The 16,380-nt window shown below is 34.5% G+C and overlaps 1 protein-coding gene across 1 annotated transcript in view; it reads left to right on the top strand.

Moving 5' to 3' along the window:
• Epyc (epiphycan) overlaps positions 1 to 9,283 on the top strand; it is a 29,717-nt gene extending 20,434 nt beyond the window's left edge. The window contains exons 3-6 of the mRNA XM_010633351.2: positions 1,961 to 2,119; positions 2,868 to 3,070; positions 4,154 to 4,249; positions 8,958 to 9,283. Of these exons, the coding sequence (XP_010631653.1) occupies positions 1,961 to 2,119; positions 2,868 to 3,070; positions 4,154 to 4,249; positions 8,958 to 9,128 (629 nt within the window). The 3' untranslated portion in view covers positions 9,129 to 9,283. The remainder of the gene's footprint in view (positions 1 to 1,960; positions 2,120 to 2,867; positions 3,071 to 4,153; positions 4,250 to 8,957) is intronic.
• Positions 9,284 to 16,380: the final 7,097 nt, after the last annotated feature.

Below are 16,380 nucleotides of genomic sequence, written 5' to 3'. Positions count from 1 at the left end.
TCCAACTCTTCTTCACTCTTCACACCTGCCCTTTTTCAGTCTTCCACCTCACCTTCGAGTCAAGTGATCTCATAACATGTAAATCAGATCATTCAACCCTCCTGCCTACTCTTAAATCAGGAACTGAAACTTGTAACACAGCTCACAAGGCGCCAGGGGCTCTGGGCCCACACACCGACGAAGGTCTGGTACACCAGGGCTGAATTATAATTGAGTCCACTGTGTCCTCTCTGCAAACTGCCAAGCTCCAAACTCCACAAGGATCCGCATACGGTTACAATCTTCCTCCGAACCTACCTTTCACTCCTTCTTACTTTAACCAGCTCGCACCTCATCTGACCACGCACAGATTTCTCACTCCTTATTCTTCATAATCGAGCAATTTAAGAGCTTTGCTGTAAAGTTTATCCTCCCTCCAACTGCCTCCTAAACTGCTACCTGGCTTCTAGCTTCGTTACTCTACAGACTATCTCACTTGTCTCTGATGATTGTCTCAAGAGCGATCCAACAGTGAGAACTTCTTTTCCGTTTTTCATCTACATCTGAAAGCTTGCCAGCCTTGGCTTATTTCCCTTCTTTTAAAACTTATTCTTGGGGCTGGGGATTTAGCTCAGCGGTTTGGTGGCCTGCCTTGCAAGTGCAAGGACCCGAGTTCGATCCCCGGTACCAAAAATAAAATACAATAAAACTTCCTCTCCACTTGGCCTCCATAATAATTCGCTATCCCATTTTTTGTCCTTCTCTCTGATCATTGCTTCTCCATTCTCTTTACAATTTACCTTTCTGTACACAGCTAATCAATAGTGAAGGAGGGGCAAGGGCCTGGTGTGTGTGTGTGTGTGTGTGTGCACGTGTGATATAGAGAAAAATACTAAACTGATGTGTTAAGATATAGCACAGCCGCACAAACTTCTTTGGATTGTTGGCTTCTCTATCACCAAGTCACTGGCATGATTTAGTTCTAAAATTAATCTAAATTTGAAATTTTATCTATGCTCCAACTCTTCTTCACTCTTCACACCTGCCCTTTTTCAGTCTTCCACCTCACCTTCGAGTCAAGTGATCTCATAACATGTAAATCAGATCATTCAACCCTCCTGCCTACTCTTAAATCAGGAACTGAAACTTGTAACACAGCTCACAAGGCGCCTGCGTAGGCCCCTGCCAAGGTCTCTCCAAGACAGCTGTCCTAGCACACACATCCAAAGACTCTCAATTTAAGCCTCACGGACTATCTTAGAGTCTCTCCAAAGTAGAGGGACTTGGCAGATGCTACTTCCCTTGTCTCACTTAATCTTCCTTTTTATCCACCGAATCCATCTCTCCTCTTCCTGCAGAAATCAACTCAGTTTTCATTTCTTCAAAAAATGTGCTTTCATTACTTCCTCACTGGACTAAATAACATAGATTGTGCTCATCTGATGCTTTATGACTTTTAGCACACTGAAAGCCTGTTTGTGCAGTGAACACTTACCTGACATAGCGGATCAAAATGAGACTGCGTCTATTTGTGCTCAGTGCTATTTCACTAGCTAGCATGGTAGCATTCAGATAAAATGTGTTCGATGATTTGTATTGAATGAATAAATATTATTGTTGTTATGCTTTTTTTAGTGGGAAGTTTAAATATTGAATCAGAGTTATAATGAAAACTATTGTGCAATGCTTTACAGAATACACAATCTTAGCATTTATATTTGAAAAACAGAATTTCTAAGTAGTATAGAATTAAAAGTCATGCTGTATCAATCCATAATTCAAAGTAGATTTTTAAAATGTTAGAGTAGCCTAATTGACATGTTGATTTACACATTTGATTTATAGAAATTATATGAGAAATATGAAATATATCAGGATGCATTTTGTAAGATTGTAATCTTGTTTACCAAATATTTCTAACTGCATGATTTCTTAGAAGTTTTTGATTACTTACATGTAATTCTTTACTTCTACCTTTTAGACTTTCCAACCTGCCTACTGTGTACTTGTATAAGTACCACTGTATACTGTGACGACCATGAACTTGATGCTATTCCCCCACTGCCCAGGAACACTGCTTATTTCTACTCTCGCTTTAACAGAATTAAAAAGATCAACAGAAATGACTTTGCCAGCCTAAGTATGGATGACAACATTAATGTCCTTCTCTTCATTTCATATTTGTCTAGAATTTGTACAGTGCAAAGTGTTGGCATTGAGGAAAAGATGTCGAATAACAAACTATGGTTGATAAATCAATTTTTTTCTTATTTAAGTGCTTGAAAGTTTGTTTTAGTAACCATAAGAAAGGACCAGTAACTAATGGTCATGATGAAACTATGTTGCTGTTGTTAGTTTCAAATGAGCCATTTTTAACTAAACATAAAAATAATTGTAGTTTATTTGCTATAACTCATTATCTGATGACATTAAGAATAAGATGTCATGGTTATATATTTAAAAGGATTTGGCTGCTTTGAACAAGCTGTAATTAAAGTATAATAGTTTTATGGTTGATGATGTAAGCCTAAATTCTGACTTTATAGTTAATGCCAACTTATAAGAATTTTAGTTCTCATTTTTATAAATAAAGTTTAATCACTTAAAGATTTCCTTTTAATTCCTGTACCTTTGGATATTATTTATCGAGAAAACCATTTAGAATACGATTTGGAAAAGCTACACAAAGTATATTTAGAAATAGCAATTTTTATATTATATTATTATATTATTTTATATTATAATTTATTTTTATATTATTTCATTAACTGTCTATTGCTACACTCAAATTTGCATTTTCAATGCATTTTCAGTGGAGAATTTTATATTCATATTTTATATCAAAACCATATTCAATAATATTTATTTCCCGCATTGTTTTCTTCTAGATGATTTAAAAAGGATTGATTTGACATCAAATTTAATATCTGAGATTGATGAAGATGCGTTCCGAAAGTTGCCTCAACTTCAAGAGCTTGTCCTTCGTGACAACAAAATAAGGCAGCTCCCAGAATTGCCAGCTACTTTGACATTTATTGACGTCAGCAACAATAGACTTGGGAGGAAAGGGATCAAGCAAGAAGCATTTAAAGTAAGCTTTAGATTTCATAGGAAAGACTTTGATCTTTCCCTTCCACTTGCTATTAATGGAGAGCCTTTTTACTTCTGTAACAGGATCGAATTTAATGGAAATTTTACCTTCCAAAATAAACTTCATTGCCATGTCTATCATGCGTTTGAAAAATGCTCTGTACTGGTACATTCTGTACATTCTGAAGAAAGTGCAGGCAGCATAAACAGAAAAAAGAGTGAGAAAAACAAGTGGGTGGCTACTTAGAAGGGAACAATTTGCATTTATCCAGAACTCCACTCAGGGAGAGCACTTTACATGGCTGAAAACATAACTACTTGGGAAGGATGCAGTCCAGAGGGCTGCTGAACAACCCTGAAAGGATCATTTAGGGATGTTATATTTTAAGTAAAGGAAACAAGTCTGGAGCTAGAGGCCTTGCTTGGAACAGCAGCCTGGAGTCTTGAGAATATCAGATGACTGGTATCCTTACCCAGTCTTCCTTCTCCTGGAGCAAATGATATTAAAATACTCTTTGAAGAGATACTGTGTTATTTCTGTAAAACACAGAGGGGCTAGTGTGGTCTTCTTAGCACTGTCTCTCTGCTAGACTCTCTGGCTATGTTGTGCAGGGCCTTAAGGGTACATTGTAGCCTACAAGAATCAAAATAGGTCAGCATGGGTGATGGAGAGTCAGTTTTTCTGCGGTATTGGGCAAGAATAGACAAGTTATTATTTAAATATTTTGTGTATCACTGAGCTGCCTTTTTGTTTGTGAGGCTAAAAGCTTTTTGGGGAGACAAAAATCTCATTTTTATGACTATAAATAAATTATTGCTAGGTCTCACTAATATCATCAAAATCCTACATAAAATGGCTTTCATGGGAAGTGGCTGCCTCGGTTAAATTGAGAAAATTATATTGAACAAAGTAAGGTTCTTCCTAGAGATCAGGAAACTCTGCTTTCAGCCACTTTTTTCCCTAAAACTCAACAGGATGGTGGAATAATTTAGAAAACACAACCCACATGGGCACACGTTATTTTATGCATGGTTGCATGGAAAGGGGATTTCTATTAAGTTTCTACATTTGGACTGCTTACAGGATATGTATGACCTCCGCCATCTGTACCTCACTGATAACAACTTGGACCACATTCCTCTGCCACTCCCAGAAAACCTTCGGGCCTTGCACCTCCAGGTTGGTGTCCGGCAGTAAGATGAGGCCAAAAGACCCAGACAAAACCAAACCAAATGAAGGGAGAAAGGGTCCAAAAACCTGTCTCTAATGACATGTGGATATACTGGGACAATTTTTCTGTTTTTTGTCATTTCTCTCTTTCATTTATTATCTCTGAGAATACGATATTTAATCATTTGTGGCCTTCACCTTGCTGGATTTCTGCAGACCTTTGTCTTTATTTTTATACTTTTTCAAAATAAAAATGCATCTTTTTTTGGTACTAAAAGCATCCCTTTAAAAAACTCTGAAATCTTCACCTGATTAAATAAAAAGTAAAGGTTAGAAGTGGAAGAGAAAAAGGAGAAAGGAAAAAAATGGAATGTGACTTCTAGGTCAGGGAAAACTGTCAGTTTCAGCTTTGGATTTTGATTTTATGTACCGGATTATACTCAGTCTAAGGCATTCCTATTTGCTGAGAAATGATAAGCTTGCATTTGTTTGCATAAAGAAAATGCAGTTGTTTCTTCTCTCTGCTGTTCTTTTTAAACATATTTGAAAGTTTGCGTTATTTTTAATACCATTAAAGTGTATTTTATCTCTGAAGAAGTAAGTAAAACACATTTTTTAAAATGTTATGATTTAATACTTTCTAAGTATATTTCATTTGTACCCAAGTGATTAAAATTTGGTCAACTGAAACATTTTTGGTTACTGAAACAAAGAAAGATAAATTGCTCCTTATTCAAATATGAGTAACTTTTGCTCAGCAGCTGCAATCATCTTTCTGCAGTAATTTCATCTGCTCTATGCAATAAATATGCAGATAAGACGTTCATTATATGCTCAAAGAAACATCACAGTCCAATATTACATTTTCTAGCAGAAAAAGTATAAACCACTCTAAAAAGTGATTTTTCCGTACAGGAAACAAATGTATGGTTCTTGTTTTCTCCTCTGTAGATTCAAATTTTGGCTTCTGTGTGTTTCTTTTCTTTTTAATAATATATTTTCCATATTTTAGTGTCTTGTGTATATCTGTCCAAGGCTTGGCTACCCATCTCTTTTAATTATGTTTATTTCCTTTCTAATCTGCATTCTGGTTCTAGATGACTCTTTCTTAATTTCTGTTTTTCTGGGAATGAGTTTCTATTTAGATTTAGATTTTTTTAGAGACAGAATTTTCAATAGAATCCTTTACAAAATTTTGGACTGTGTCTTCCAGTTATTAATTAAATTTATTGTTGTTGTCTGGGATATAAGGAATGTGGTATTTTAGAACATAATATGCACAGTATGAGATGACTTTCTAAGTAATTAGTCATACATTCCTATTATAAGTTTTGAAAAACATTAATTGCATTTTTCAAAATATTTCCGTTATTTAACTTTCAATTAGCAGCAGAACCCTAAAATTCACTAAGCATAAATTGTCAGAAATGATGCGGAAACAGTTTAGATAATTCAATACTCTACTTTCAATAATGGATAAACCAACTAGCCACAAGATCAATAGTAAGTAGCAGAAATCAATCACACTCTAGGAAACTAACAATAATCTGCAGAATATTTAATGCAACAACAGCAGAATACTATTTCTACCAAATATTTAAAAAACAATATTAATCATTGAAATGTATTAAAAATAATTTAAAAAGAAGTAACTTTTCTTGACTTATTGTCTAAGGCAAATACTAATCTCAATAACAAAGATAGACAAAGATATTACTACAAAAACAACTGAATACCAGTATCTTCTATGAGTATAATACAAATGCCTTCAGCAAAACACAACCAAATGAATCCACCAATATGCAAAGGTAACAACATGACCAAGTGGTATTTGTCAAGGAAATTCAAGAATAGTTCAAAATTTCAAAATCAAGAAATGCAATATACCATACCCTGAAAACGTAAATGCATTATATAAATAACAATATTAATATATAAAGGAATTCTAATAACTAGTGGGAAGCCTAGTAAATTTACTCAGTCCAGTAAAGATGGCTCATTAAAAATCTCTACACCTAAAGCATAGGGACAGATGAAAAACAAGACGGGACTGTCTCACTACGTCTCTTTGGTAATGCGCCTAGAAGCCTAGCTGGGTCAATTAAGCAAAACTAACTATATTTATTTTAAATATACAAACAAACAAATAAATGATATTCAAATAGGAAATGAGAGTTTTGTGATTTCCAGATGACATTATTTATATACAGAAAATTTCTAAACACTCCACTACAACTCTTTGAATTGATGAGTGCAGTAATATGGCAGGTTCTAAGATGAATATATAAATATCAATTGCATTTACATGCATTATCAATAAATTATATGAAAACAAAATTAAAAATTATATATTAATACTCAAATTACTTTAAATATTCAAAACTAGATTTAAGAAAGAAGTAAAAGACTTTTCTTTTTACTGTTAAAATACAACACATTGTCAAAAGGAGAAGATTCAAATAAAGAAAAGATGCCCCAAAAATTCATGCTTCAGAAAACAGTATTATTTAGATTGAAATACTTGCCAAATTAATTTATTGATTTTGCTTACAGTGTATAACAAGAAATCCATTAAACTTTTGAAATGATAAATGAGTTCAGGGACGTAATGACATGAAATATCAAACGTAAGATCAACATGAAATATCAATTGTTTCTCAATACTCTGGCAGTAAAACCAAAATGAGATATCATTTACACCCACTTGATTGGCTAAAATAAAATAGAACATTATAAGTGTTGGTTAGGTTGGAACACTCACATATTTTTTGAGTCTAAACTTTTGTAGCCACTTTATGAATCAATTTAATAATTTGTTTAAAAGTGAATAGACTTATTATATGATCACACAGTTTAATGTCTACATACATAAGGTATGATCAAAATACACAGTGAATACTTTTTTTTTTTTTACAATTTACTACGGTAAAAGACACAGGGCAGCTAATATTTCTCAAAATAGCTCCCCATTTATTCCTGCTACTTTCTGAAACATTTCTGGAAGTCATCTTTCTTGTGTGTCTTTACAAATTTGGTAAATAAAGCAAATACAAAAACAGAGTGAATGCTTCTGCCAAGTGTCAACCAATGGGAAAATAGGCCTAAAAAATATGATGTGTCCTCACCCACCTTTTTCACTGAGTCTGGTACTACAACTTCTAGGTCTTTCTCAAAATCAAAATAAGCATGAAAGGTAAGTGTTTCGAACCAATTTAGACATCAAGGCAGCCATGACAGCACAACTAAATACAGGAAAGAGGACTTCCAGTACTACTTAAAAAAATAGTAATAAAGGTTCAGATAAGTGTGCTGAAAGCAAGGAGTATTTAGAGGGAGATTAATGGCAATGTGTGTTATTACTGTGGTATATTTTTAAAAATTAAACATTCACTGTAACTTTAGATCATACCTCATATGCTCATGAAAATTAAAAACATGTCTCCATACAGGACTTAAATGAAAATGTTCATAGAAACATTATTTATGAGAGCTGTAAGATATTATTCATAAAAGTAAAGTTGGATTTTAAAACAATCCAAATTTCCATTAACTGATGCATAAACAAATTAAAAATATTCTATATCAAGATAGTGCAATACTCTCTGGTAACAAAAAGAATGAACTACTAGTATTTGCTACAACATGTATGAATTTTGAACACATGGTCCTAACTGTCAAACTCAGTCACAAAAGATGATGTATGATATGGTCACCGTCCTCTCTGTGTGACAAACCTAGAATAAAAATTTATAGAAGCAGGAAGTAGATGAGCAGTTGTCAGGGAAAAGAGGGAAGGGGGAAATGAGGGCTTACTTCTAATGTACTGAATATGAGATTTCTTTTGTAGGTGTTGAAAATATTCTAAAATTAGGTTGTAGTGATGGTTGCCCAACTCTGAGTATATTAAATTATAGATTTTAAATATAGTATTGAGTTTTATAGTATGTTAAATATATTCAGAAAAGCTATTTTTAAAACTCTGGTCCTGGGCTCCACTTTTCTGGCTGATATTAGCTGTTTCACTCTTTCTTGTCACTTCAGCCTCTTGCAGAAAAGCTCCGTTGTTCAGGGGGTGAATTACCACGCTGTCTCCTCGGACTTTAAACTTTGTGTTTTCTCTTCCTGGGACACACTTCCCTGAGTTCTTCCCATGCCTGTCTTCTCATTCCTTTCTCGGTTCAGTTGTTATGTCTTAAGGTGACTTTTTACAGCCGCCATCCCTTCATTATAGTACAGGGCTCCCTCAGTTCACGAACAATTCATTCCACGATCCTGGGGAAGATGGCCACGTTCGTGTCCATGCTAGGAAGATGGTCGTGGTCTTGTTTACCACCCTATGCAAGGTTTCTGAATGAAGGCAAATTTTTGTCTAAAGATTCTGTCTGGGAACTGAATTGTTGGAGAAGAGAAGTGTTTGTGAAAAGCGGTTTTACTCTACTTGTAATTTTTGAATATTATTATTTTTAAATTGTTCTCAACTATTTATATTCTGTATCCCATACTGAGGTCTATGTAAGGGCAACAATATGGCTAGTTTTTATTTATTTTCATTAATTGGCAAGAGCATGTTGGATACTAGTCATATAACACATAGCTTTGATTGAGGGAAGAAACGAATAAAAATGGATGTGTAATAAAGTATAAACTACAATTCCAATTGATACTAAGTAGATGTTACACATTGTCTTCTAATTTATTCTATTCTATTCTATTTTAGAATAACAACATTCTAGAGATGCATGAAGATACTTTCTGCAATGTTAAAAACTTGACATATATTCGGAAGGCCCTAGAAGACATTCGATTGGATGGAAACCCCATTAATCTCAGCAGAACTCCGCAAGCATACATGTGTCTACCTCGTTTGCCCATTGGGAGTCTTGTTTAATTTCAGATAAGATAATTAGCCTTATGATATCTACCACATCTAATTGACTTTATTCTTTCCTCAAAGCAAAACTTCAGTATGATACTTTCACATTATGTGCGGAAAGAGAACATGATTACACTGGGCACAGCTAAGAGTGTTAAGATATGATGAAAATCTAATGATTCAAGAATATATCAGATGAGTTAATAATAAACAGACAAAATATATAGAAAGAACGAGCTAGAGGAAAGAATGTATCCCGTAGTAATTCTTATAAATCACATATAACTTGCAAGTTTTAGGAATTCATACGCTAATTTCAAATAAATATATAATAAAGAAAATTTTGAGCAGTTAGGTGTTTAGGTGTTTTTGATTAAACTTTCCTAGTTTTTTTACTTATGCATGTTGTTTTCTATAATTCATTAAAGAGCATAAAGAGAGAAATAAATATGCTTGGAAATTAAAATGTTTTTGTGGGGATATATTTGTTATAGTCACAATATGCAAATAACTGAATCCAAAAATAATACATATAACTCCAGTTTTTGAAAGATAACATATTATCATTTTAAACAACTCCAGATTAACTTTAGACATGTGCTATATTTTTAGGTACTTGATATATTTTTGTTCCTGCAGAAAAATCAAATGTAGGAAAATGGAAAATATGGCTTAGCATGGTAAGAAATAATAAACATTTTGTTAGAATAGCTGATGTACATAAAATATACACAGTAATAATATGGGTGCCTGGTTAAAAACTGAAAGAAAGAGGATATGAAATGAAAAATGAGTTTTCTTTCAGCTGTAACATACCTACCTGAGTCTCACTCATTAGAAATAATGGTTTCAAGCATTCATTTATGAAGTTCTCCCTGATGAGCAAAAATTTGCATTCATTATCTCCCCATTTCTAGGCATATATACATATATATATATATATATATATATAGACATATATAGTATAGACAAATCTATATATATATATAAACATATGCTACATTTATACAGATACCACCACTGTGCATCTAATACATAAATATAGGCATGCACTTTTAAGTACAAAAAATAGTAACTATTCTAAATTTTGCTTGTTTTATGTATGGATATTTCCATGTCAGTATAGCTGTTCTGGTTCCAGAATTCAAGTAATATTCCATTACATAAATGTATATATTTTGCATTTACACCAAAACTACAAAAATATCTTTGCTTGATGGTAAATAACTTTATGTATGTGGGAGAGAGTATCTGTGAATAAATTCACAAAAGCAGAATTCTGTGTAAAATATTATTTTAAATTTTAGTAAATGCTATTAAATTACCCTTAAAAGATGTTTTACGCACTTATACTTTCCCCCACACAATGGGAAAGTGTATGATGTTTTAAAACCTTGTTGTTTTTAATTAGTACCAAGCATTCTTCATTACATACTCTATTTGTTAACTAATAAACTTAAAAGAGACAATTGGAAGTATTACCTGTAACATTTAAAAATGCAATTATTTTTCAACTACTTCTGTCTTTCAAATATATTTTATGTATAACTTATCAATTTGTTCTCCTTACATCACTTGTTATAATGCCACTATTCGTAGACATTGGAGCTAAACTCAAAATTTCTGCAATGTAACAATTAGAGAACATTCTGCTAAAATGTCCCTGGGTTTTGTATATAAATATTTTCTTGACTCAATTTAAAAGTATAATCGCTGATGAGTCTTTAATAATGAAAACCAAGTGCTAATGTCTGAGTCCTAAAGAAAAAAGACTATGTATTTAATTAGAACTACAATATCCCAAAAGGCGAAAAGCTTAAAATAGAACAACCAACCAACCATCAAGAGCCACAATAATTTGAACGGATTAAGAGACTCTTGGGGATGTGATTGGATTAATAGGACAGCATGTTCAACAGTAGATTAACCCACCAATGTCATAGGTGAATACTCTGTTAGCAGGTAGCACTGAGTTGGGAGAGGTGGGTCACTGGGCCACAACTTTGGATATATTTCTAGTCAGTACTCTTCCTGGGCTCTATTTCCCATGGAGTAGCTTTGTTTGCCGTATTCTTTTTACCACGATGTTTTTGCATTGGAATCAGGAGACCATGGACCCAAACCTTTGAAACCATGAGCCAATTTAAACTCTTCCTTTTATTTACATGTGTTAGATACTCTGTCTCAGCCACGGGCGAGCTTACCATACATTGTCTCATAACTGCATTACTATGACCCACACAAAAAATAGGAATTTTTTCTAGCACTGTGCTTCTATATTAGTTTTCTATTGTGGCCACCACCACCACCACAAACACCACCACCAACAGCGACAAAATTATCAGCGTAAAATACATGTACTGTCTTGGTTTCTCTAAGTCAGACATTCCACATGACTTGCTGCATGTTTTTCTTGGGATATTACCAGAAAAATCCACATGTGGCTGGCTGGGTTCTCTGGAAGGTGTGGAAAACTATGCACTTCCAAGCTCATGTAGATGGCTGGAAGCATTTGTTCCTAATGGTTCTAGGTTTGATTGAGGCCCCTAATTGCTCGCTGTCATACAAGGGCCTTTTACTTTTCCTAAAGGATGTGCACCATTACTCATGACATGGCTACTTCCATCCAAGCCAGATTTGACCTGTCGAATCCTATAGTGCTTCTGACTTCTCTCATTTATTTTTCTGCTGTTACCCAAAGAAAATTCTCTGCTTTTAAAGTGCTCGTTTGAGAGAGTCAGATCAAATTGGTTGCTAATATTTTAAGGTCAAGGGCTGGGGATTTAGCTCAGTGGTGCCAGGTCTGCCTTACAAGCACAAGGTCCTGAGTTTGAGCCACAGTATAGCCAAGAAAAAAAAAAAAAAGGTAAAAAGCTGTGACTTTAATTACATTTGCAAAAATTTATAATGCAATAAATATCTGAACAAGCAGAGGCTAGGAATTCTGCAGTGCTATCTTTGAAATTCTGTTTATTACCATCTCCAAATCTTAGGATTATGAAAAAAATGGTGATTCATCATGGACAATGACTTTCCTTCTCTTTCTTTACATCTTCCTAGAGACACAGAAAATATCAATGACTAGCAATGACAATGAGAAAGATAAAGATAACACCGGTAACATTTAATGAAGCCATTTTAGGATTATATCTGTAAATAGAATATTTCTTCTTCCATCATTTCTTCATAAGGGCAAGAAATCAAATAAAATCACTGACTTCTCTAATTCTGCTATACCAAGGAGCCAGCTAAATGGATGATTTTAATTTTTTAATTATATCTGAAGAAAAAGAATTGCAATGATCCTTAGAAAAAAAATGTCATTTTAACATACAGTCCTATTTTTAGCCAAACTTATTTTTCAGTGTTCCTCTGGCTTTAATGTGTGGGAAATATGGGAGAAGGTATTACAGGAGCGCCTAGTCTACTAGATGATATATATGCATTTTAATAAGGCTTAATGATGAACACTGTGAATATACAAACTAATAACTATTATGCCAACTTTGTACCATGCTGAAATATTAAGATCTCTGATGCATCGTTACTATAATATAGAAGATGGTAAAAATCAAGAAACCGTAAAAATGGCCTATGTTTCAGTGAATAGAGTCAGAAAATCATATTTAGGCCTACAGTTTACATTTGTATGCTATTGTATTCTAAACTCAGCACCTCTTTACTTACATTGTTAATATAGCTAATAAACAAACTATATGCCATACAACTTAGATATGTAGTATGTACTAATTCACAAGTTGACAGACAAAATGAATATTCCAAGTCAGAGGCCAAAGAAAGAGATTAAATCATTTCTCTAGGTTAAGGACTGAGGCTTTAATCGTGTCTCACTCCATCCCATTAACATCCCCTAAATAAGACAAATATGTCTTTTGCTCTGTAAAACAAGAAAATCGTGTACAAAGTAGACAGAGATGTCTAAATCAGCATTAGTCTCCACACATGACAGTGATTTGCAAATGATCAAAAGCCTTATTTCAAGTGAGAATGAAGGAACCGTTTCTGGGAACCAGAAGAGTCCTCCACATACGTGGCCTCTACAAAATCAGAAGGAAAGTGGAGGGTCATGAGGAAAAAAGGAAGCTTCTAGAAAGCTGAGCTGACTTTAGTCATTAAACAGAGGAGGCATGGTAGCCCAGAATCATCTGGAGGATCTACAAAAAAATTCAGTTTTGGGGCCAGGGATTTAGCTCAGTGGTTCCCGCAGCACAAGGACCTGAGTTTGATCCCTGCTACCCCAAAAAAATAAATAAAAAAAAATTTTAAAGTTCCATTTCTTTTAAAAATAAAAAGAGGATATAATTATAATAATAAAATATTAAATAATAATTGAACTTGGGTTGTATCCTTTATAGTAACAAGCCATAAAGTATAACTTTATTTCATGGATAAAGGGGTTCATGAAAGGTATTTATAATAAGGCTCCATCTATAAGACCATTACTGATGATATCAGATCCTCCAGCAAATTATAGACTTTCCGTCCCACAGTCTTCTCAGTGCACCATTATCACAAATCAGGAGAATTTGTAACAAAAATAAAACAAAAGCTGGGATAACAGGCATTACTATGCAAATTTGATAGTGTTAAATAATGTGTGCACAGATACTGTGGCTGCATATGTGTTATGGCTTGGTCTAAATGTCCCCTTATAGTCCCATGTCCTCATAGATGGGAATTTGGGGAGATAACTGGATCTATGGTGTATGATGCTGGGATTGAATTGTGTGATGCTAGGGTTAAGGGTGTGCAATCACTAAAGTAGTCCACTGACTGGCCTAGCACGATTCTGGGTGTGCACAATGGGAAGGCCCACCCTGGAAAGACCTACCCAAAAGCTGCGTACCCTGGAAGGGATAAAAGGGAGGGGTTTCTGCTGCAGCTGCTGCATGCTTGCTGATTTGCTGCCTCTCGTGAACTTGCCATTAACTATTTCTCCTCTGCGTGCCCCTCTGCCATGCTAACCTGCCTTGGAGACAGACGATTATGGACTGAAACCTCTACAAACTCTAGGCTGAAATAAACTTTTTCTCCTTTAACTTTCAGTGTTTGGTATTTTGTCTCAGTAACAAGAAAAGTAACTAAGACACTCTGGAAAGAAAAGTATTATTCTAATCCTGGAACTGTATGATCATTTCAAACACCTCACCCTCTTAAGTGACATTTCTAATTCTTAAATTGATCCCAATTAAACACATTTTAAATGATTCAACTTTTTCTCTTATTCCCTTGATATGTTCATTTTTCTTTAACTATTAGAGGCTATTTCCCAAGAAAAAACCCTCCAGCATCCCATTGTCCTTGTAGATATTCTACTTTAAAATTACTTATCCCAAACATGCCTATTCTAACAATATCTGATCATCACTGAGTACACATCTTTCAGATGTCATGATACAATCTGATGTATTAATTCTCTGAAAGTCTACAGGATTAACAGTGTTTTCAAAAGGTGTTAGTAAATAATACCTACACATTGTACTGTTAGGAGTACAAAGCTTACCTTTTCTCATCATGGAGTCTGTAGAAAGAGGGACTTTGAAGTTATCATGAAGTTAACTTTCTCTTTATAATTTGCTCACAAGGATTCCAAGGTTCATAATGGCCGAGTATCACAATGATTTTCCCTGATGCATAACATACCTCACAGATTTGAAAACTTGTCTCTCAACGTCCCAATTTATCAAGAGAAAGCAATGAGTACTTTTGAATTCTCTTTATCTCACCTTAAAAATGCCTCATGTCTTGTACAGTACTTAATCTAAACCAAAAGAGACGGTACTGTCCCTTTTAGATTGAAATTCCAAATATAGGTGTTTTTGCTGAGAAAAAGACAAGTCTTTAACAGGGAAAATCATGCAGTCTAGTTATTGATTTCTTTTATGTCCCATAACACATTATTTAAGTAGATGGATTGTTATAGGAAAAACATACCTCCAGACCTGCTCGATGTCGGTTGTAGCAAACTGATGCTCTCCCAGTATGGAAGAATGAACTCCAAGGGACAATAGAGGTTAATAGTTGAAAAGGTTTAAGAGAAAACTCCTCAGACACAGACTGGAAAGGTCTTAAAAGTGGTGGCCACGGAATCCCTTTGTCAGATGTAGTTTATATATATAGCAAGGCCATCATATGGGTAAAATGTGGGTCAAACTCTCAATAACCTGTAGGGTTACAAGTAGAGACATTTAGCTAATATTGATCCAATAGATCAACAGCAGGGGTATATGGAAAGAATAAAGGCATTGGGGTGAAAAGAGGAGTCTTTGTACATGGATGACATGGCCACACACCTATGTGTCTGATGCCTGTCTGGGCCCACTGGACCAGATGGTGGGTCTCCAGATGCTGCTTATCTTGTGGGCCTGGCCAGTGCATCTCCATCCTGGGGCCTGGCTCTCTTTATGTTTGCCTCCAGCCACAGCTCTAATCTCTTATTTGTGCTGATTTCCTTGAGGGCCCAATCCCTCTCTGACAGTATATTAATTTATATATAATTTAGGATCTTAAATATTTGTTGAATTAAATTTACCTGACAAAATAGAGTATACCCAATTTCTCTTTGAAGAATCTTCATTTAGAAGTTTAACCAACTGAGGTTTACTTTTCAAAAGCCAAATCAAAAATCTTCGTATCTTATAAATATACCCAATTCCACCACACTAGAATAACTGCTGATAAATACTGTCAACCTGGAATGGAACAGTTTTAAAGGGAGATTTGTAATAAAATTTTAAGGTGAAAAATTTACTTCTCATTTTCTGTAGAGATCCTCGCTAACTGAATTGAAAATGAGCTAGTACTGCCACCAAGTGTTAGAATTAATTATTTTTATTTGACCCAAATGCAGAAAAATTCAGACCAATTTTGCAACATAAAGCAATAAGGATAAAGTATGGCATAAAGCACAGTATGTCTTTTATCACAAAAGGATGTATTGGAATGTCACAATGCCAACAGTGTCATTGAAGTTTTTGAGATAAAATTGTTAGTAGTGAATGCAAGGGCATAGTTTAGACATTGAAATGGATTTGTTTCACATGCACAGCAGATAGACCCTAAGGTGATTCACCTTCAGTGATGTTCTGCCTTCTGGTATTATAGCTTTGTGTTTCCATGCCCAACCCATTCCTACCTTGTGTGCAGGTGGTATCTGGGTCCTGATTCTAACTAATTGAACATGGCAAAGATGAAGGCTAGTACAAATGCCATGCACATGATTATCTCACACACTATATATATATAT

This window comes from Fukomys damarensis, unplaced genomic scaffold, assembly GCF_012274545.1.
Source record: "Fukomys damarensis isolate Sample0158 unplaced genomic scaffold, DMR_v1.0_HiC HiC_scaffold_15, whole genome shotgun sequence".
In the NCBI taxonomy this organism is placed as follows: Eukaryota; Metazoa; Chordata; class Mammalia; order Rodentia; family Bathyergidae; genus Fukomys; species Fukomys damarensis.
This window is presented reverse-complemented; position numbering and strand designations above follow the sequence as displayed.